The sequence below is a fragment of the Kwoniella botswanensis genome, chromosome 1 (assembly GCF_036426115.1).
Source record: "Kwoniella botswanensis chromosome 1, complete sequence".
Taxonomy (NCBI): Eukaryota; Fungi; Basidiomycota; class Tremellomycetes; order Tremellales; family Cryptococcaceae; genus Kwoniella; species Kwoniella botswanensis.
The window spans coordinates 7481512-7502073 of NC_088599.1; the positions used below are offsets into that span (position 1 = coordinate 7481512).

General features: G+C 44.8%; 5 protein-coding genes across 5 annotated transcripts; 1 reads left to right on the plus strand and 4 right to left on the minus strand.

Annotated features, from left to right (window-relative positions):
* Positions 1-84: 84 nt before the first annotated feature.
* L199_002833 (uncharacterized protein) lies at positions 85-798 on the minus strand (the record flags this gene model as incomplete). Its single annotated transcript, XM_064888572.1, has 4 exons — positions 85-112; positions 181-289; positions 349-654; positions 744-798. The coding sequence occupies 4 exons, from the start codon at positions 796-798 to the stop codon at positions 85-87; spliced, it is 498 nt and encodes a 165-aa protein (XP_064744644.1).
* Positions 799-2159: 1361 nt separating this feature from the next.
* On the minus strand, positions 2160-8417 carry L199_002834 (uncharacterized protein; the record flags this gene model as incomplete). Its single annotated transcript, XM_064888573.1, has 9 exons — positions 2160-2194; positions 2268-2372; positions 2448-2641; positions 2701-4497; positions 4551-4610; positions 4660-4787; positions 4841-5049; positions 5104-6391; positions 6447-8417. The coding sequence occupies 9 exons, from the start codon at positions 8415-8417 to the stop codon at positions 2160-2162; spliced, it is 5787 nt and encodes a 1928-aa protein (XP_064744645.1).
* A 2165-nt stretch (positions 8418-10582) lies between these two features.
* On the plus strand, positions 10583-13099 carry L199_002835 (uncharacterized protein; the record flags this gene model as incomplete). Its single annotated transcript, XM_064888574.1, has 6 exons — positions 10583-10600; positions 10672-11294; positions 11363-11801; positions 11874-11902; positions 11973-12262; positions 12399-13099. The coding sequence occupies 6 exons, from the start codon at positions 10583-10585 to the stop codon at positions 13097-13099; spliced, it is 2100 nt and encodes a 699-aa protein (XP_064744646.1).
* Positions 13100-13356: 257 nt separating this feature from the next.
* L199_002836 (uncharacterized protein) lies at positions 13357-14405 on the minus strand (the record flags this gene model as incomplete). Its single annotated transcript, XM_064888575.1, has 4 exons — positions 13357-13733; positions 13813-13954; positions 14049-14290; positions 14354-14405. 4 exons carry the CDS (start codon positions 14403-14405, stop codon positions 13357-13359), a joined length of 813 nt encoding a protein of 270 aa, XP_064744647.1.
* Positions 14406-15300: 895 nt separating this feature from the next.
* On the minus strand, positions 15301-17458 carry L199_002837 (uncharacterized protein; the record flags this gene model as incomplete). Its single annotated transcript, XM_064888576.1, has 4 exons — positions 15301-16420; positions 16476-16678; positions 16729-17085; positions 17198-17458. The coding sequence occupies 4 exons, from the start codon at positions 17456-17458 to the stop codon at positions 15301-15303; spliced, it is 1941 nt and encodes a 646-aa protein (XP_064744648.1).
* Between the last annotated feature and the right edge of the window lie 3104 nt (positions 17459-20562).

The window sequence follows — 20562 nt, forward strand, 5'->3', positions numbered from 1 at the left end:
ATTATCCACATAAGAAACCCTTGAAGGATGGGGTTTAGCGAAAGCGAAGCGAGTATGTTTTCCTATTGGTGTGGGATGAAATGTCTATTCGTACTTTCGTACTCTGAAAGGTCTATAAATGTCATCGAGTCAGCACAATGTAGCAAAGAATTAATGACAAAGGGGATGTCGACGACTCACTGTTGCGGGGAAGCATCACAGGCCGACACTATCCTCTCGTACTCTGCCATAGCCGAATCTTCATACGAAGTATCAGGCCAAGTCTGATCAATACATTGAGCACATTGGACTATGACCACCACCATATCAGCTGCTGCCCATTGATTAATCAGGCATGGGCGAACTCACGAGTAGCCAATAGACCTTCGGAGGAGCATAAAGCCTCTCTTTCCGACTTCGCACCTTCGACTCTCTGCATTCCGCAGATCTCAGTACATGAATCGTCTGATGGTGGCGATGACGAAGATGAGGATGAGGATGATGAGGAGGAAGAGGAGGCCTCATGTGCCGAAGTGGAAGATTCAACTTCAGCTTGGAATTCCGGTGTCATGATTATATCATCGATCTTCTCGGGAACTACTTCAGATCGCTTGTGAATGGCAAGTGGATCTTTGGCGAATAACACAGGAGCAACATTGGGTTCGGCAATTGGGGCTAACCAAATCGGCATACTTATCATCAGCGTTGGTCGTACACTTCAAGGTTGAAGAATCATGGGATGATGGAGATAAGAGGATACTTACCTGAGAAAGCAGATCCGAAGAGACCTAAGGCTAATAAGAAAGTGGATGTTCGCATTTTGTCTGATTGTGGTGTGGTAGTGGGAGTTGTCGAAAGTTATGAGTGGTAAGTGATAGATTTGAGATACGACCAGCGAAAGATTGTTTTGTTGTTGAGATGAGTTGTATGTTATATAATGTGGATAATTCGATCAACGATAGAATGTACGAGTTCAATGGTAGGTTGTGATTATTTAGCACTGCTAAATGAAATGACAAATGGAACGACAGAGTAGTCCACCAAATCGCGAAGAGACTAAGAAAAAGCGAGCTAGCGCAACTTTGATGGGAAAGAGAAATAGGAACAAGTTAGGTAAAGGAACGATTGACTGATAGAAGAAGAAACACAACACAATCAAAGATAGATCGCAGCTTCAGTTCCAGTGTCTGTTTCAATTGATTTTTTCTTAACTTTGAAAGGCATGAAGACGCGTAGATTGGCAAGTTACTTTGGAACATCAAGATTTACGTACTAACGCTTTTCGTCTAAAGACTATCAATCGAATCGTGCCTTTCGTTTGTTTCTGTCCTTCGCGACGAACCGCAAGCTACCCTTGAAGCCAGGTGATTTATCTCTTCTGATAAGACAGCCAATGACGAGACCATACTGCTTATTTCTATTCTGTAACCCTGAAAGAGACTGTAGTCACAGCTAACAGCCTCGACGGCCGTGCAGAGAGGGGAACAGAGGAAAAGGAACTGCACCAGAAAACCCAGGGGAAATGGCTGTGAAATTGACAAGAACGCCACTACTGAACTTTATTTGAAAGGACTTCCGTTACATATCCTTATTCTCGCGTTTTACCCTAACAGCATCCCAAATACCTTACCACTCAAATTCCTCAAAAATCAATGTTCTCAATAATTCCAAGTCAACCAGTACCGCAGGTTAGCAGGAATAGAAACGGACAATGGATTCTCGGGAGTCTTATCAAGATTCGCGCTAGTTTCACGTTTCAGCCTCAGCAAGGTTTTTCATTTCGGTTTTGTATCATTTCACTCTCCGATAAATATCTGGTAATGGAATACCACATTTTCTGTACTAAGCTTGCAATATTCGATGAAAAGATGATTTTTATTAATGAATTATATTTGTATAGATGAAAAAAACGAAAGACCAAACATGAAAACGACATGTCTATTGATTTATATAATACTTGAGTGTGAACTTGAGTACGAGTATATTTGTAAAAAGGAAAATCTAAAAATACATCAAGGAGGCTGATATTGCTAAACATCTACGTGTGTATGTGTATTCTCTACAATCGTGAGCTCTTTCGTTAAAATTTGTAAATAACCCAGAGAATGGTCCGATCAATTATAAGAGGAGTAAACAGAATATCAGAAAGAAAAAAATGTCAACAGTTGCAAGAGTGACTATCAGACACCCGGTGAAGGTGATGGTGACGGCGCATCTGAAGTACATGACGTGGTCAAATCAGCCATTGTTATTCAGACATGAGCGTTGTCAGAAACAGATAAGCTCACCTCTGAGATACCCTCCTTTTTCCCATTGACCTTGTTCGTAAACTTCCGCGGACCGCTTGACAGGATCCTCCAGTGCAGCCAGCAGTACTCTTACTCTAGCGAAATCTATTATACAGACCATCAGCATGCATTCCATACCAGTTGACATGATGTCTATCAGACGAGCGCGGATTAACTCACCAAGCGGTTTCAATAACCATCCATCGAAATGTTCAGCCAAATTCCCTCTATCGCTCTCATACAAACTAGCCGAAACAGCAAAGATGGGTATCCTCCCATCCACACGTAATGGATCAATGTCGGTCTGAGGTGCAAGTTTAGCCTCGAGTTTGCGTATCTCCCGAGCAGCTTGTCTACCATCCATGATTGGCATTCTAGGAAAAAATCACGATAATCAGTGAAGTCCCTCCGTTTGTATGGTTATCATACTCACTGAATGTCCATCAAGACAACATCATAATCCCAGTCATCCTGCAAGGCAGTGACGGCCTCTTGACCATTCGTGACAGCTCTGACCACATGTTTGTCCATTTTCAATCTTTTCTGTAAGATCTGTGAATTGATCATATCATCTTCGACAACCATCACTCGTAATTTGGTTTTACCATCTGGAGTCTTCTTGGCCCTCGTCGATTTGGACAGATCTGGGCTCTTCCCCGTTGGCGCGGTAATGTTTGGAGTCGTGGAAAAAGCTGATTCTCGTCTAACATCATTTTGACTAGTGAACTTGGGGTGGTCGATAGAAGCCTTAGGTGAAGATCGATAAGATATTCTCCTAGATTCCAATTTGGGCGTATGTGAGATTTCGGGTGATCGACCAACTGGAGGCGATTCGCTGTGGACGGATTGATCCGCATCCGCATCGACTCGACTGGGCTTTACAGGCCAGGAAGAATCCGTAACAGGGAAAGTACCAGGTCTACTCATTCTGTATTCGGCATCTTTGATACGTTGATCATCCGGTGCCACGGGCGCGTGCAGCATATGACTGTTACCGAAATCATTGACGAACGAATCAACTTCTGATAATCCTGATCGAAGGGACGCGACAGATCCTGAACCTGAACTTCCCGCTCGGCTCTTGATAGCCTTCTTGTTAGAAGACTTCGAATCCTTCGACGATGACGGTCGCCCATGATGCACAAGCATAGGTAGAGTGAAGAAGAATCGACTCCCCACGCCTACTTCCGATTCTGCACGTAATTGTCCATCTAACTGTTCGACTATTCGCGCTACTACTGCGAGACCTAAACCTAATCCATTGGAAGATCCTCTCAATTCGTCCGCACCTTCCAAAGTGACAAACATAGCCTCAAGTTTGTCAGTCGCGATACCACATCCTGAATCACTGATAACGATCTCGATGGGTACTTGACCGTTCTTGACAAGTTCTTGAGATCGACCTCCATCGGAAGACGTATTTTGCTGTAAACCACAATACACTTCGATGAAACCTTTTTCGGTGAACTTGACTGAGTTTGCCACCAAATTGGATATGACGGTCTTGATTTTCCTAGAATCACCAATAACGTATTGAGGCAAATTCTCGGCCATGATAACTCGGAAGTCCAGACCTCGTCTTGAAGATTCGGTCTGATACAAACGCACAGCATCGGTGAGCGATTGTCGGATATCGAATGGATCGTTGAAGGATTGTTCGTTTCCAGTTTCAATTCGAGTAAGATCCAATAGATCATGGACATGGAACAACAAAGCCCTCGAGGCTTGATGACTGTTCTCCAGCATACTCCTAACATCGGAGTCGATATTACCGGATAAAGCCAATTCCAAAGTATTGATAATTTGACTGAGAGGGGTTCTGACAGCATGACTGGTGTTGGACAACAAGATGGCGGTGAGTTGATTAGATGCCATGGCTGATTGTTTCTCTCGCCAGACTTGGATGAATTTACCGTAGATGAGCGCCAAGACACCAGCTGATTCAAGTTGATCATCGGTCCATGCTCGACTCCTGCCTGTGACAATTTCAGACCAAGTTTTGAATGATTTCCTGGGTTCTAAACTTGCTGAATCACCCGCCTTTTCGTCCTTGTATGGTTTACCAGCCCATTGCACCTCACGGGCTTGACCCTTTCGTAGGAACACGATGAAATCTTGACCTGCTTTGGCGGTTAACGGTACATAAAGCAATCCTGCGATGGTATCTTGAGCTCGAGGTAGAACCAAATCGGGGAAATCGCGCTGTATGTGGTTTGATGCTTTGCAAGCGCTAATCGAGGATATTAGCGGTGATAACGATCTATATCTGGGATAACGACTCACTCAAATTTCATAACTCGAAGATACTCCGCGATAGCCAACATAGCTTGACCTTGTTCGTTTCTGCGAGACATCAGCTAGGCGTCCATCACTACATCGTGTATACACTTACTGTCCAAGAAGTTTACAACCGTCACCAATGACCAACAGCCCAGACTCAGCATCGAAGATCTGTAGCAGATCATCCGCGTTGGAAACGATATAACCAGTAGGATGAGATTGGGTAGGAATGGTGGAGATCTAACAGCGGCATCAGTAAATTTGAGGAATGAGACCGGTTGTTTGCGACTTACAAGCTTTCTCGTATGCAGTCGCTGAGCATAACTTAACCTTTCGATATTCCTTGATATGGAGTCAGACAAGATTCGCATCATCTGTCTGACAGGGAAAGACACTCTCATTCCATGATGACCGTAAGAATGACAAGCGATCAGACCCCATAATTGGCCGAACGCCATGATCGACACTGACATCGATGATCGTACGTGCATATTGGCGAGATCTAATTTGAGAGATACATTAGCCCTATTCTAGTCACAAGTCATCATGAACTTACATTTGATATGGATTGGACTCATGGCTCGAAGGTAGCAGTGTGTCATATCCAAGGGAGTATCCAAATCTTCTTTACTTCTCAAGACCATTCTCGCTGTGGTCTGACTTCGATCATATAACAGTCTGACTTTATTGATCTTGTACAACTCTCTCGCCTGAGCTGGAATATCCGCAGCGGGGAACATCAATCCCTTGTATAGATCTGTAGTCTTACCCCATTCCACTAATTCCGATACTACCTGACCGTTCATCGACTCGTCAAATTGATAAATCAACACTCGGTGAAATCGACATAAATCCTGGATAACTCCCACAGTGATCTTGAGGAAAGTCTCCAGATCGGGTGCAGAACCAAGTTGGTCGTTTATTTGACCCAAGACAGCGAAAACGTCCATTGTACCTGTTGTACCGGCCGGTGGACCCCTTCGAGGACGACGAGCACCTCTGGCCCCTCTACTTCCCGATCCAGAATCTGTAGACGATCCTCCATGTTGTCCCGTTCGTCGCATACGTTCTAGAGCACGTAATGGCTTGGCGTGATTCGTGGTACTTTCGATGATCTTCTCGATGGGCACTTCAAAATCGAGTCCATCCAACCCCATAGGTTTGGCACCGGGAGGTAACATCGATGAAGGATGACTTCCACTGGCCATTTGAGAAGTGTTAGGTGTCGACGAATTCCCGGCGGTCATGACTGTCGATCCGTCTGATCCTCTATGGTCGCCAACTCTGGTGGTCGATCCGATAGTAAGTGATGATCCAGCAGAAGCTCCTCCTGATCCCGTTCCGTTGCTGGATTGATCACCGGCACTCGCACCAGTGAAACTTCCTGATTCAGGTGTATCTGATCCATTGGTGGAAGACAGATTGGGTGGCTCGAAAGGTTGTATAAGAGGATTGTAATCATCTCGCTCCAGCTCGAATTCTAAGACAATCAAATCTGGTGCCGGTATCTCAACGCCCTTCTCATCCACCTTGTTTGCTGCTTTACTCTTTGGTCGATGAGCAGCTACCCAACATGTCCATTCCCTCCTTCTGCCATTGAAGCTGCCGGCTGAAGTCACCGATTCTTCCTCCTCTTCGATATCGTCACTACCGGGTTCTCCATAACCTGACAGCAAGAATACCGAGGGTCCCTCCTCTTCCACACTGCCTTTTCCTCCTTCAGCAATAGGGAGATATTCGAGGTTGTCTCTCAGCACATCTTCCTGGTCAATGGTGAGTATTCGAGTGAAACAATCCAGTTTAAACAGGTACTTTGGAGAAAGACCGAGAAGCTCTGTCGCATTCTACATATTTCACAATCAGCCTGGGTCGACGTGAATCTCCAGACGAGAAACTTACCTCAGACACCTGTCGAACAGTCAGAACGCCAGTATCATAATCCTCTTCCAGCACCATCAATACACCGAAGCCCTGAACCGCACCAGGTGTGGTGATAGGTTCGTCTTCACATCTCCTCAATTTACCTTCTCGTCCTACAACCACATGATGTCCATCGTTATCCGAGACATGTTCGAAGCGGAATGTGACTATCGGTTCAGAACCATCTTCGCTGGTCGATGCGGTTAATCCGTCCTTCTCATCTTCTCCAGAAGCCAAAGCTCGTTCGCTAGATGCTGGTGCACTGTTTTCTTCCGAGTCTTGAGCCCATTGAACAGCTTCGGCAGGCGTCGGACCTGTATTGATACCCAGTCCATCACCTTGAGCAAGCTTAGACATGTCCGATACTTCCTCTTGTTCTTCTGGTACGGGCGAGGGGGTAGGAGCATTGGGATCGGCCATGTTGACTGTACGAGCCTGTTGGTTGATGAAGTCTCTGACCGACTCTCGAGTGGTGGTGGCGTGACCTTGTTGGCGCTGCTGTTGTGCTAATCTGGCTGCAGTGGTGGGGCCACTGGGTCCACCTTTCCCATACGATCCAGAATCACCAGCTTGGTGTCCATGGCTGCTTTTCGTACCAGTACCAGAACCTCCTCTTGTACCGTTACCTTCACCTCCTGTACCTGTGCCACCCGTCGAAGTGAAAGATCCAGCTTCACCTAATCTCACTATTCCACTAAAATCGTTGATGAGCGATCGTATACCTGAATCATCAACTTCCAAACTAGTTCTCGATCCACTGCGCGTAGACGTCCTTTTTTTCTCCACCAGATCGTCTAAAGCATTGGAGATGACATGTCGAGGTTTGGGTTGTTGAAGTTCTGTTTGATTGCCTTGTGTAGATTGAGAAGATGATTCTCCATAACCTGCCGAAGAGAAATTGGTAGTTTCACCTGCATTGCCTTGTTCCGCTGGAAAATCTCTGTAATTGACCGATACGGGGTTAGCTTGCGGCTGACCAACGGGAGTTCTATCTTTTTGAGGTAATCCACTTCCTGAAGCTTCCGCCGATGGGTTAACAGGTGTATCAGTCCCAGTGTCACTGGTATGTTTGACTGTTCCAGAACTACCGCCCGTTGCCAGACTGGGTCTTTCAGTCGATAGAGCTTTTGAGAACCCATCTTCAGCACTTGCCCTCCGACTACTCGGAGCAGAATCATCTTTATACGGTATGGAGAGATCCGACTGTGGGTTCGTGGTCGTATTGGGAGTTGGAGGGGTGGTCACTCCCTTCCCAGGTGTTGTATTATTGGGTTTTACATTGAAAGTCGCTGAACCCTTCCCTCTATCTTTAGGTTTTTGATTATCGTTATCATCTTGCTCCTGCAACATCTGAGCGATCGTCTGTATCCCAGCGTCGTTATCGGCCGTTATTGAGCTCGTGGAAAATCGTCGATCATCCTGTCCAGCATGTCTTGATATGGGACCCCTAGCATCGCTGGATCGAGATTGAGCTCTATTGAGGGATGTGCCACCAGACGATTCTCCATAAAGTGGTTGTTCCGAAGAGTTCAATCCCTGAAAGACCGATCTCATAGGGAAAACGAAGCTGTTATTACCATAGGTTGATGAGGGACTCAAAGGGCCGGCACTACCCACTGAAGGTGAGATGGAAGGACTATATCTGGGCGCATGTCCCTCATGCGTCGGTGTGGTAGCTTTTCCCTTTTGACCTGGCCCTGAAGAGCTGGCAACACGCTGAGAGGGGGACACGGGCTTCTGAGACTGTCTCTCGGTCGAGAATTGGCCAGTGGCATATACTGGCCTGGCAGGCATAGTCACAGATTGAGGACGAGTCGATCTGTTCGAGTTCGAAGATGGTACGGATTCAGATGAGTTTTGTGGTGTGGTATTGGGAGTGGGACGGGTGACTGGTTTTATCGAGGGTATCGATTGATCATCTTGGCTGTGATTAGGAGGTGGAGACGACATGATTACTGGTATAGCGTTAGCATGAGTTGCCTGAGTAGAGTGAGGGTCAAGATGCAATCGCAGAAGCTGTTTGACGGAGATCGCAACTCACCGTGAGCTCCTAGACCGCAGACTCAACGGCCAACGCTGATCAATGCTTGATGGTTATTTCCCTGAGCGAACGGTCCTTCCCTACGAAGATGGATGGATATGCTTGATGACAATGAAAGTGTTTCTACTTGGGATGTTCTATCTGTTGAAATCCAATTCAAAGACTGCGATCGTGTGGAGGTTGGTGAGATCGAGCTATTCCCAGCCGACGATGACTATAACTATCTAATTCCTTTTATCTATTGCACTGTTACGTCGTATGCATGTGTGTCTAGCAAGTGATCCGATTATATGCACAGTAATTATAACTGATTCGAACGATGCTGAATGTTGGATGATGGATGGAGAGATGAGATAGTTGTACAGTTGTATAGTTGTATAGTTGTGTTCTCCACTGATTTCTGCCTTTCGATGGTTAATCTTGATCTCTCTGTCAATCACCCTAGACCGTCCGGAGTCTTCTTGGCCAAATGAAGAATATTCTAAATGGTCTAATCTATTGAGTTTAAGAACGAATCGAATAAAATGAGATACGATAATACAATGATAGGAATACAATGCGGCAAAAATCAGATTGAGATGTTCAGTCAAGCTGTGATCTATGCAGACTTACGATTTCTGGCTGAAGTGAGTGAGTAACGGGTTTTCACAATGTAGGCTAACAGGATTATAGGATTGGTGAGTGACTACTTGCTCTGGAGATACCCTTGAAAAAAAACCGAGGGGGGTTACACCTACTTCCCTGGACTTGGGTATGAAAAGCCTTGGATGTTGCCCTGTTTGACAAAAATACGTCTACCAGTACTGCACGAAAATACCGTAATATAGAATGAGCTTGTCTCTCGCCCGACTCATATATCGTTAATCCAGCTTGCTTGCATCGGTATCCTTCCAGATCATACATGTATCCTCGTCAGATGTGCTGCTGTCTTCATATGGTCTGATCAAGACAAGTGATAGCAAGTTGATGGGTTCGTTGGTCGCAGTGAACAATAGCTAGTCAAGTCATCGGAGGAGGTTGGGGGTACTTCTCCGGGCCCCAATGGGATCAATCCTTGTCTTAGCGAGAGGCGACCGACTAGTCCTTACTGAAACGGTGCAGCGCAATTCCAGTAAAATGACGAATCACAAGCAAGCTACGATACGGCAGCAGTACAGCAGCAGTACAGGTAAGCTACCCCGATTGCATTGACATCAACCCCTTTAAGGGTCAAGTTGAAAAAGCCTGGAAAAGACGCCGTAGCTTAGGTGTTCGGTCGCCCTTCTCCGATACCATACTTTCATCCTCGCACCCGGAGCAGCAACAAACAAGAGGAGATAGGACTGAAGCTATGAGCTACTGTGTTTGCATTCAATACCGAACAAGAGGGTAGATCTCTCGTTGTTTGTCAGTCAGAGAGTCAAGCCCATCCCTTGAGCCACAGTACAAAGATTGCGAAAAGAAGGCAGGCAGACGTTGTTTCGGGTGAGTTAGGTGGTGACGATATTGGATCTAAGGGTAACATCTTTTCGGCACCCCGGCAAGACATAGTGATGAATACACACACACACACCAGCTTGGTGCATTTCGCGGATACTGCACTATTATATCAACTTCCTACGTTTGAGTATGATGGACGGATTGACCCATACGCCAATCTAGCTTTACTGGAATAGGGACTGGAGGATAGGGAACGGGATTCACAGTCTTGTCTTTCATGAGACCAATTCAAGGGTGACTGACACATAAGATGATGTCCACTCAAAGTCAGTATATCAAGCTCTGAAGCGAACTCTAATCTTCTGCGGTATACATCTCACTGCTGTTCTTCATCTGGTCAACTCCCATGATGAACTGATCATACTCTCCATGGATCTCAGAATGAATAGGCAGGAAAACATGTGCTTGGCGTGCTGTACATAGAACTGTCACAAAGCTGTGCGGTGAGATGGTGAAGAAATGCCACGTAGATAGATGAACGACTCTCCGGCATCGGATCGATCAATCAATCCCCTTTATGAACATACACCATAAGATCACCTCATACACCGAGTTGGTACAACATACATGTATACAAGTCAGTCAAGTATAGGGTATGCCTCGAGATATCACAGTAAGTATCAGGATATCCCCTATATCTCTTCTCCTGCTTATGCTTACTGTTGTACTGGTCTTGGATATCAGCCTCCACCAACCAACCGAGCACCTAAACGGACGAGGGTCTATCGAGCTTGTCAATATTGCGTCAGTGCAAAGACGCGTTGTGAGGATGTAAGGATAGATGGATGTTTCATTTGCAGAAGGAAGGGTAAAGCATGTTCGCTAGCTGGACTGAACAGTTCCGCGTATAGCTCGGGGTCACATGACGGTAACGCCAATGATGGTCGTACTGGGCTCAACGAAATCGACAAAACCACAAATGGGAATGGGCATGGCAGCAGTGGTTTGCTGGAGAAAATAGAAAGACAAGAAGAGAGATATAAACAATTAGAAGCGAGATTTAATCAGCTGGAAAAAAGATTCATTTCTGATCATTCCCGACAGAATCACAATGCTCAGCCATCGAAACCGATATCGATATTGAACGGACATGGACATGGACATGAAGATTATCACTTAGATGAACATTTACCACTACCATCCAAATATCTTACGAAAACTTCACATCCTCTCTTACCTCAATCATGGCATGGACTAATCCCAGTATTCGATGAGAATCTACTCAATGCAACGGATCCAAACTCTCTACCTGACGTGGTGGGATCAGGGTTGATCGATAAGTCTCAGTTAGAAATGGGATTTCAATTGTGAGTTGTGGCTCTCTTACTATTACTTCGATAGAATCATGCTTATATGATATCTTCCGTGTTTCCAGATTCAAACATCAATTCTCATCCATATACCCATTCCACACCTTCCTACTTACCTCCACGTCCGTACCTTCTCAGAGCTTCATCAACCTAGTAATCTTATATCACATATCTACGGATACCGATACCGATACCAATTCGAACTCGATCATACCTATCGATACATCAATATTGATCGGTCTGATTGAGAAATCACTCATGGCGATATTATCAGGATCGACCAGCGCCGAGACAATATTCGCTTTATTCATACTTTCTTTTGCACCCGTGAAGAAAAATCTATCATCAAGACAACATCTCAGCTCGTTGAGGATGATCTCACTAGCTTATAATCTCGGTAAGAGCTCGGGCTGGGATCAGAAAATAAGATTGATCCTTAGAGAGAATAATAGGAATAATTTGTTTGAAAATTGGTCAACCAAACAATTAGATTTGGTCTTATTGGTGAGTCCATCTAAATAACATTTCATCCAATTCGATCGCCGACTAAACTTCAATACGATTCTATCATTTCAGTGGACAGCAATAATAAACCGATACAACATGTAAGTAATCATCACCTCTCTGACTATTCCTTTTTTTGATACTGCTATTAACGTCAGATAATCGACCCAGCTTGCACATCATTTCAACACCTTACGGTCACCCCATCGAATCGCCCGCACCGCTCATCCCATCCCACCATCCCTCTGCTTCCGAATCGATCCGACTGACTGTCTCTCACCTTCAGCAGGAATCCGATCTGGTCGATCGGGTGAGAGAATTCCTTCAGACGCTGTACGAAGTGGAGTGCGAGGTGGAGATGGAGCCGGACAGTCTGACCAGATGTATGGACCAGGTGACAGATTGCAGGAAACGTATACAGGAGTTTAGAGATGGTCTGCAATCTAGAAAAGATCTCATTGGTGAGTTCCGAGGGAGTGTTTTACACCATATCGCCGAACCGATGATTCATATTCTGTTCTTCTATTGTGATCACAATAATATGCCGATTTACTGATACTGATCTTTCGTTTCGAATTACCGGCTATCATTCTTTAGAATACGATTCTAGACTCATTGAATTTTCACTAATCATGAGATTATCGATTCTCAATCACAATCTTCCATCGCCCTTCTCACCAGATCTTAAATTACGGGGGTTATCTATGATCGATACAAACTATCTACCTACCAGTTCAGCTCTAATCGACATTTTACTCTCACAACCCGACGGGATTTCCAACGGGCTCCCTGTTGCAATTGGGGGATTACCATCATATGTGATTCATAGTACATGCCTATCGTATATCTGTCTAAGAAGAGCATTATTCTATATCTACTCAAGAAGGAATTTAAATCAAAATGAACAAGTTCAGTATAAAGCTCTAATTGATTTATTGGCCAGATCACAAGATGTATTAGTTTCTCTAGGAGGTAGTCCGGCTTTGTTGGTGGATTATACGAATCAGCAATTAGGTCAATTAGGTGATTTGGGTTCGTTCTTGAATGACAACAGCACGACGACGGAGAATATAAATACGACAAATGCGACATATAGTCATGACAAAAGTGTTGTTTCGACAAATGATCATAATCATAATCACAATCATAATCAACATATTTTAGTTGATAACAGCCATAACACGTTGGACATGACACATACGCAGGCGAACATACCGATAGATTGGTCAAATTGGGATTGGTCGAATTTGTTAGTTGATCCATTCTCGTTTGATATAGGTGTTGGACCAGTAGAATGAATGAGTTGAATGGAAATTGAACAATTGGAGAAAGAGGATGATAACAATTCGGACTCTGCTATGATTACGACTATGTACATGTCTATATGTATATATACAACGAACGATGACCTCGATGATTATTGACTACTGATTATTATAAATGCATTGATTGTTCATTTTCATTATGGAATTCGAGAAAAATTGAGATTATAAAGTAGATAACTTTTTAAGCAACATGGATATTCCAAATTTTGTAATCCTCGCTCAGTGCTCATTCAGATAGCAGCAGCAGCGATGACTACACCGACAACCCCAGCCAGACCAATCGACATGAATCCATTATCTACCTTTCTTGACGAGCCGGAGTTTCCAGAACCAGTCGTACTGGATGAGCTGGGTGTGCTCGAAGCAGAAGCAGTGATGGTCGAAGTGATAGGACCTCTAGATATGGACGAAGAGGGATATGTCAACGTATCAGACACAGAGATAGAACTCGAGATGGAAGTCGAGATTGATCCTGAATCTGAGAGTGAACCCGTACCCGAAGTCGAACCGGATGAGGTGGATGAAGATGCTGAAGATGGTAAGGAGATAGTTACGTTGGGTAATGATATGGGAGATGAAGGTGCTGAAGCACATTGATTTATGTATGCTAGGAGGTCAAAAGGTAAATATCTCAGCTTGAAATACAAAATGACGAAGGGGGAAATGAAAGTAAGACCACAACTTACAATCCAATATACCTTGATAGACGACTCTTTCATCTTCACTGGGATTCAAACTCAATCCACATTGAAGACAGGTAACGTAATTGGCTTCCACCAGGGGAGTACATAGACAAGTTGTATTTAATGAATCTCCTGCACCGCAAGACTATGCAGAAACAAAGAATACAAATCAGCTTGGATCGAAATACAACAACATCATGTATGTCCTGATACTGTACTGTACTGTTGTACGAACTCACAGCTAAAGCACTTGATATATCTTGACATTCTCCCGAACAGTTGCCTGGGAAGCTACTTGTGGAAGAACTGGAACTGGAACTGGAACTGGGAGAAGCAGCTGAGGTGGTTTCCGCTATACTTGTACTACCGCTAATACCATTACTGCCGCTTGATTGCGGTGCGGAAGAGGATGATATAGGAGTAGGAGGTGAAGTTTGAATGGTGAGTAGTGAGTCGGAAGAAGATGATTCTTGAGATAAGACTGATATATCAAGTTAGCTCAATCTCGACGGAATGCAAAAGGAGAAGAGGGGAGAAAACTTACCTGATGAGATGGCTAGAGAGAGAAGGAGGAGGTATCTCGACGTATTGGTCATTGTACCGACTGGATGTTATCCGATGTATGATGAAAGTGTATGATGGACTGGTCAAAAGCAGATGTAGGTAGATGACTGTTGTTGGTAGACAAAGAAGAAAGGAGAGGTGATTGTGACTGAATCAAAGAAGAAAAAAAAAATGGTCAACTGGTTAACTTTCCACGCTCAACCCTGTAAAATGCGCTTGGACCTCTCTTCATCCAAAGGAACCAAACAACACATCAAAAGATCAAAGATCAAAGCTGTAAGCTGTGCACTGTCTTTCCCTTTGGAATGTCAGACCAGACCATGGACCATCAACATGCACAGACCACATGGACACACCAACCGAGATACCGGCCGGATCATGTGCATGCATGTGTGTATGTGCATCTGATTGACTGATCGATCGATGCTTTCTTCGTTCCTGGCATTTGTCATTGGTCATTTGACAGATTAATTATATTCATCTCATCTTCGTTGATTTTTATACATGTACAAATATGATCCATTCCTCTTTCTCTTTATCTCTTCTTGCCATTGCTCTTGCTATTGCTCTTTCTTCCTTCTTTGTTGACTTCACAAGCATGAACAGATGTATAAATCGATTTAAATAAAGAACCAAAAAAATAAAGCTACACAAATTGATTGATTTCAGATGTAATGTGTGTGTATGACCGATCAGAAGAAAAAAAGAATCGAAACGAAATGCAATGGGATGAACGCCCTCCAAAACATTCCTTCCTGATATCAAACAAACAACGTTAACCAAGTAACCAGATAACATCCGCTTTTCCTTTCCCTTCTTCAAATGACATCCTCGAATTGATCTGGACGAAAAACAAGATACAACTTTTCGTTTCAGAACTATCCTCTTTCTTTGACAACATGTTAATTCGACACAGAAACCTCTCCCTCATACAATCGCACCCGCATTGGACCTCGCCCAGTCATCATGCTGATGATGTAACGGTTGGATATACGATTGGTTCGGTCCGCCACCACCATCATGTCCACCAGGTTGGTTGGCGTCCGACCATACATTCGAGTTGGTCGAGGAGTTATCATTGACATTGACGTTAGGGTGGGTGTGTACCCACGGATCCGCCCCTCCAGCAGTTTGAGAAGATTGTAGTGGTGAAGGTTGTTGACCGGACGTCATCCTACTTCCACCTGATGTAGATCCCGACCCAGCTGATGAAGGGGGATTACCAAAATCCGTGCGGGTATTGATGGTAGGTAACAATCTAGAAGTAGAGTCGGAACCACTGGAACTGGGTGGTACGCCCGCTGGTTGGTGAGGTACAGGCTGCCATGCAGCATAGCCGTGCGTGGGCGCATGGGCAAAGGTCGTGGTTGTAGGTGAAGTCACGGATGATTGTATATGCGATGAATGTTGATGGTGTGGATGACCACCATGCGTATGACCAGGTTCAGGTGCACCGTCAGGTGGATAAAAAGCCGAGAAAGTAGATGGAGCAGTTGAAGGTGGATGGTAATTGTATGGGTTCGGTTTGACATCGTATGATGCGCTATTGGATTGCGAATAAAGGTTTTCGGGTGGAATGGGCTGTGATTGTCGACGATGAGGTAAGTTAGGCTGATACTGCATTCCACCAGATAATCTCGGTGAAGTAGCGGAACCAGGTCCGGGGCCGTAAGGATCATATCTCCTACTTGAGCTTGTAGGCCTTATAGCTCCTGAGGCTGATGAGTGGATCGAGCTGCTTGAGCTTTGGCGAGCGAGCGACGGAGCGTAGTGCATCGCTCCTACGGTTGGCGATTCATAAAACGTAGATCCATGGCTGTTTGGTCCAACATACGACCCCGCCATTGATTGGGCATGTGGGGGTAACGGAACTGGCATGGGAACAGTCACTGATCGATTCCTGGGTGATCCAACTCGAGGTGCATGAGAGGTCATCTGCGAATATCCTCCATCATAGTATTCTCCACTTGAGGATGAGGGCGGAAAGGACTGAAACGAAAATTGACTGTTGGGAGAGGTGGGTGATTGCGGCTCTTCTGCTTCACCTCTGCAACACAAATACATGAGCGAATGGCAAGCGTGATGATGGAGCTGCAACTCACCTATACCTGTTGATACCATCTGGACCACGCTCAATCATGGGTGGGAATCGGAAATTCTGCTTGTTCAGGTATTCTTGGCTGATTTCGAGGGAGGAGAGCTCAGGAATGGTTGATGGTGCTCTGAGTTTCCCGGCAAGTACATCTTGTACCGAGTAGTAGGACACCATATGTTGATTGAAGCCGTTGACCGAGACGGACATGGTCTGCACGAAAGGTCAGATTAGGCTAAGCAAGGGGGTCCAGATTTACTCACCTTCTTGACGAGACCACCTTCTTTGAATTTATAGCTGTTGGTCAAACTTCCTACCAATTGCCTCTCCCTTTGTCTGTCCATTGCACCTCCGCCTTCACTAGCACTTCGAGGTCGAGCAAGAGCTCCTTGACCAAGTGGAGGAGGTTCTGTCATACCGTGCATCGATGAAGATGGCGCATCCATGACGCTAGGCTGCATATGACCCATACCGGTGGGTGAGTCAAATCCTGACATACCTAGCGTGGCTGTACCAGGCCGTCCGAGGGGTGTGCTAGCGCTAGGAGAGGTCTCAGGTGGTGAGGTGGATGAGGTTTTCGTAGGTGTACCGGGGGATCGCTTATCTGTCTCTCGGTAGACCTAAAGGAGGGCGGAAAGTATATTAGCTATCATATTTCCAAGAAAGGTTATGATCAAATGAAGAATGCAGATCAATGGAAGAAGTCGCATCAAATGACGATACAATACTCACCAAGAAATTACCTAATATTCTACTAGGACTCCATACTAAGCCATCTGTCCATCTTTTGATCCCACTCTCATGCTCATCAAATACGAATACAGCTCCTGATTGCACCATTCCTCGTTCTCTCTCGATCAATCTTCTAGTCACTCGGGGTATCATACCCCTTCGAGCAGCTTCAAAAACTAGCAAAGCATCGAAGGTGGTCTCGATATACCCTCTAAAAGGGGGATCCAAATTGGGCGGTGGAGGTGATGACGGGGCTGCCATGTTGGGTGGGTGGTCTGTGGATGTGAACATGAATGGTGAGAGGGATGAAGGCGTGTTGATAAGGGGTGTTATGTGATTGATCGATGCGGGAAACAAGAAATTCGCCGATGTTCGATTATGAGGTCGTAAATAGCCAGGCCGATGTGGGTAATCGTTATCAATATGGATATTGGGGTATCGCAAATGATGGGTAAAGGAGAAAGAGCAATTTGAGAAAGACAATCAAAGTCAGCCAGTGCTCGTTGCAATACTACTTATACAATAGAAAACAGAAGAATGATAGGTAACGTGATGAAAATCTTCACAGGCTGCGAGATTAAACAATTGTCAAAGAGATAGGAGGACAGCTCGATGGTAAAGTTCGATCCAACTTGTGTAAGATGTGGGTGGAAATGGCGGATAAATTCAACGATTACACACTCTTTCCTTGATCGGATTTCCAATGCTTATTTAACTACGAGTGTTCAAGTCAAATCGTTGGCGAACTTTTCGGAACGGCGTGTATATCTTCCGACGATAACGACAACGAGGGGGGATCAGATGCGAACGTGAACGAGAGGTCGATGGAGAGTGAAAGGTAGCAATGCTGATCCTCTTCCGTCCGTCTATACCCGGCCAGATCTGTCTCTGTACACTGGGAAGGGTGTAAACGTCGGGAGGAGAAAAGGTGATCAAAGCGATATAGGATGTGATACGATTACTTGATGATGCGAGGATGGAATATACAGCACGACGGTAACGGCAAGGAGTGAGATCTTATGGGGTAGTAGCGGAAGTGATAGGACAGTAACAGGCGGGTCGATGAAGAGCGAGTGTCTGATGAAGACGGAAGGGAAAGGCCAAGTGGTGATAGCGGTGATAGAATGGTAATGTGGAAGGAGAGTAAGAGATAGATATGCGATGGGATTACGTGAAGGATGACGGTAACAACAACGAGTGGATATATCGAAATCAGGGATATCGGAGTTAAACATCATATAAGATTTTGGGTTTCTCTCCACCCCTACGACACACCCTGGTGCACATCGAGTCAAGCGAGAACGGAATAACAGTAACCAGACGAGGTAAGGATAAAATGTCATGAGTGATTACGGGAGAGGGCTCAGATAGTGCAAGGGGAAAACCAAGGAAAAATGAAACAACCTGCTTGGAATAATAATTAAAATGAGGGAAGAAAGACTCCCTTGGGAATTCCAGCGGAAAAATCTCAATATGGAATACCCCATCGCCACTCGTTAACCTTTCAGAGAGGAAAGAAAAAGGAGAAGAAACAGAACTCTATCACTCAACGGAAAACAAGAAGAACAGACAATAAGAAACCGAGAATGATCTCAAGAGCCACACCTTACTCACCCTTTGGAATCGGTCTCTTTCTCTTCCTCTTCCACTTTCCTGTCTATTCTTCCGTGTTAATCCGTACGTTCGGGATTCTTCAATGATCTTCTAACGCGAAGAAAATTTTATTCTTATGTCTTTTTTATGCGTACGATAGATTTGATCTCTCCGGAAAACAAGGATTCGGGGAGGAGGACTTTATTTTTGACCTGTGGAAATTTGGTAAGACGATCAGATCATATGTCAACTTTTTGGGAAAAGCATGGAATGGAATGAGTTAAATTAAATCTGTTCTGGACTCTCCGAGGATAAACTTATCCGAATCCCAATTCCAGAAGGACTCTCTAAATCGGTACCTGTTTCTACGGACTACGGAGCAAGCATTTGAAGACTCACCCAAGCAAGGATCACAGACAATTTCACCTGCCAAGTTGACCGCCTTCCGTTTGTATACAAAAAGAATGATAATCCGGTACCGTCCGTATCAATGGATTTATCGGGCGGAGTATAGTTGATCCTCCCCAACGACGGTGATACTTTTGCGGATGTGGTCGACAGAGATGGCGTGGAGTCGATATGCAGGTTATGCTGACGCAAGAGAATGCCGTTATGGGTGTTGCTATTGTCGTCGTACGTCTGTCTGCAAGACAAAAGTTGTGAAGCGATGGACTGTGAAGCACAGATTTATCCGAGTCAGCAAACGAAATCAACTGCGTATTGACAATACAGACAGACGGAAGCGAGGTGAACAGGACATGCGGAAGGAAGCAAGGAAGGAAGTATTGAGTGACAATGCCACTATGAGTCTGACATACGGAGGAGGTAAATTCAGATTGTTACGGTTACGCCTCAAAAGATAAACACTATAAGCTTGTTTTTGAAAGTGGTGAATCAGTGAAAATGTCAAAAAGAAAAATCAATCACAAGTTGTAAACATTGACGTATGAAAAGGAGATGAAAGTCAATCATCGAGATACGAAATGTCATGTTATGTTTATAAGTTTATCCCAAGTATAAGGAAGGAAAACAGATATACGACGCATGAGGAGAAAAATGATGGTAGCGGTGATGGAGGAAGTTAAGGGACACGATAGCAATGTACCAATGTGATGTTGTCAAGGTAAGGTTACTACTGATGGTGATGGTGAAAAACACAAGAATCATCGCACGGACACACCAAAAAAAAGGTCTAGTGGACTTGTCACGGAACGGACCATGCGAATGGGTAAGAGCAAGTGAAGAGTCTGTGGGATCAAGGTACCTTTCAAAACAAAAGATGGATAGACTACTACGGTACCAAAGCTGAATTTGATGGTTTGATCATCAAAAGTGACACAAGGACCACACAACTATAACTCGGCAAAGGACAAGATCTACACGACAGAGAGCAGTGATCCGACTTGGATCAAAGCGGAGATCAAATCCAATCAATCTGACAATCGATCAATCAGGACCACATAGATCGACTTCCGGACCCTTTTTGAGGAAAAACACCAAGACGGCATGTCGCGCTCATCAAGGATCATTTTGGGGTATCTCGTGTTGAGAAAAAGGCCCGGCACAACAACATGGGGGCGGTCGGAAAGTTTCTGAGATGTCTCCAGGAAGATGGTCATATCAAAAAAGATAAACCAGCCAAAAACAAAATGATGAATCCAGGGAACGATAACGGCCCGACAACACGATCAACTCATAGAGTAGCGGCAACGATACGATGGTAACATGGAGAGCTCTTGATCGAAAGGGATTGCAATTTTTTGTAAGAACAG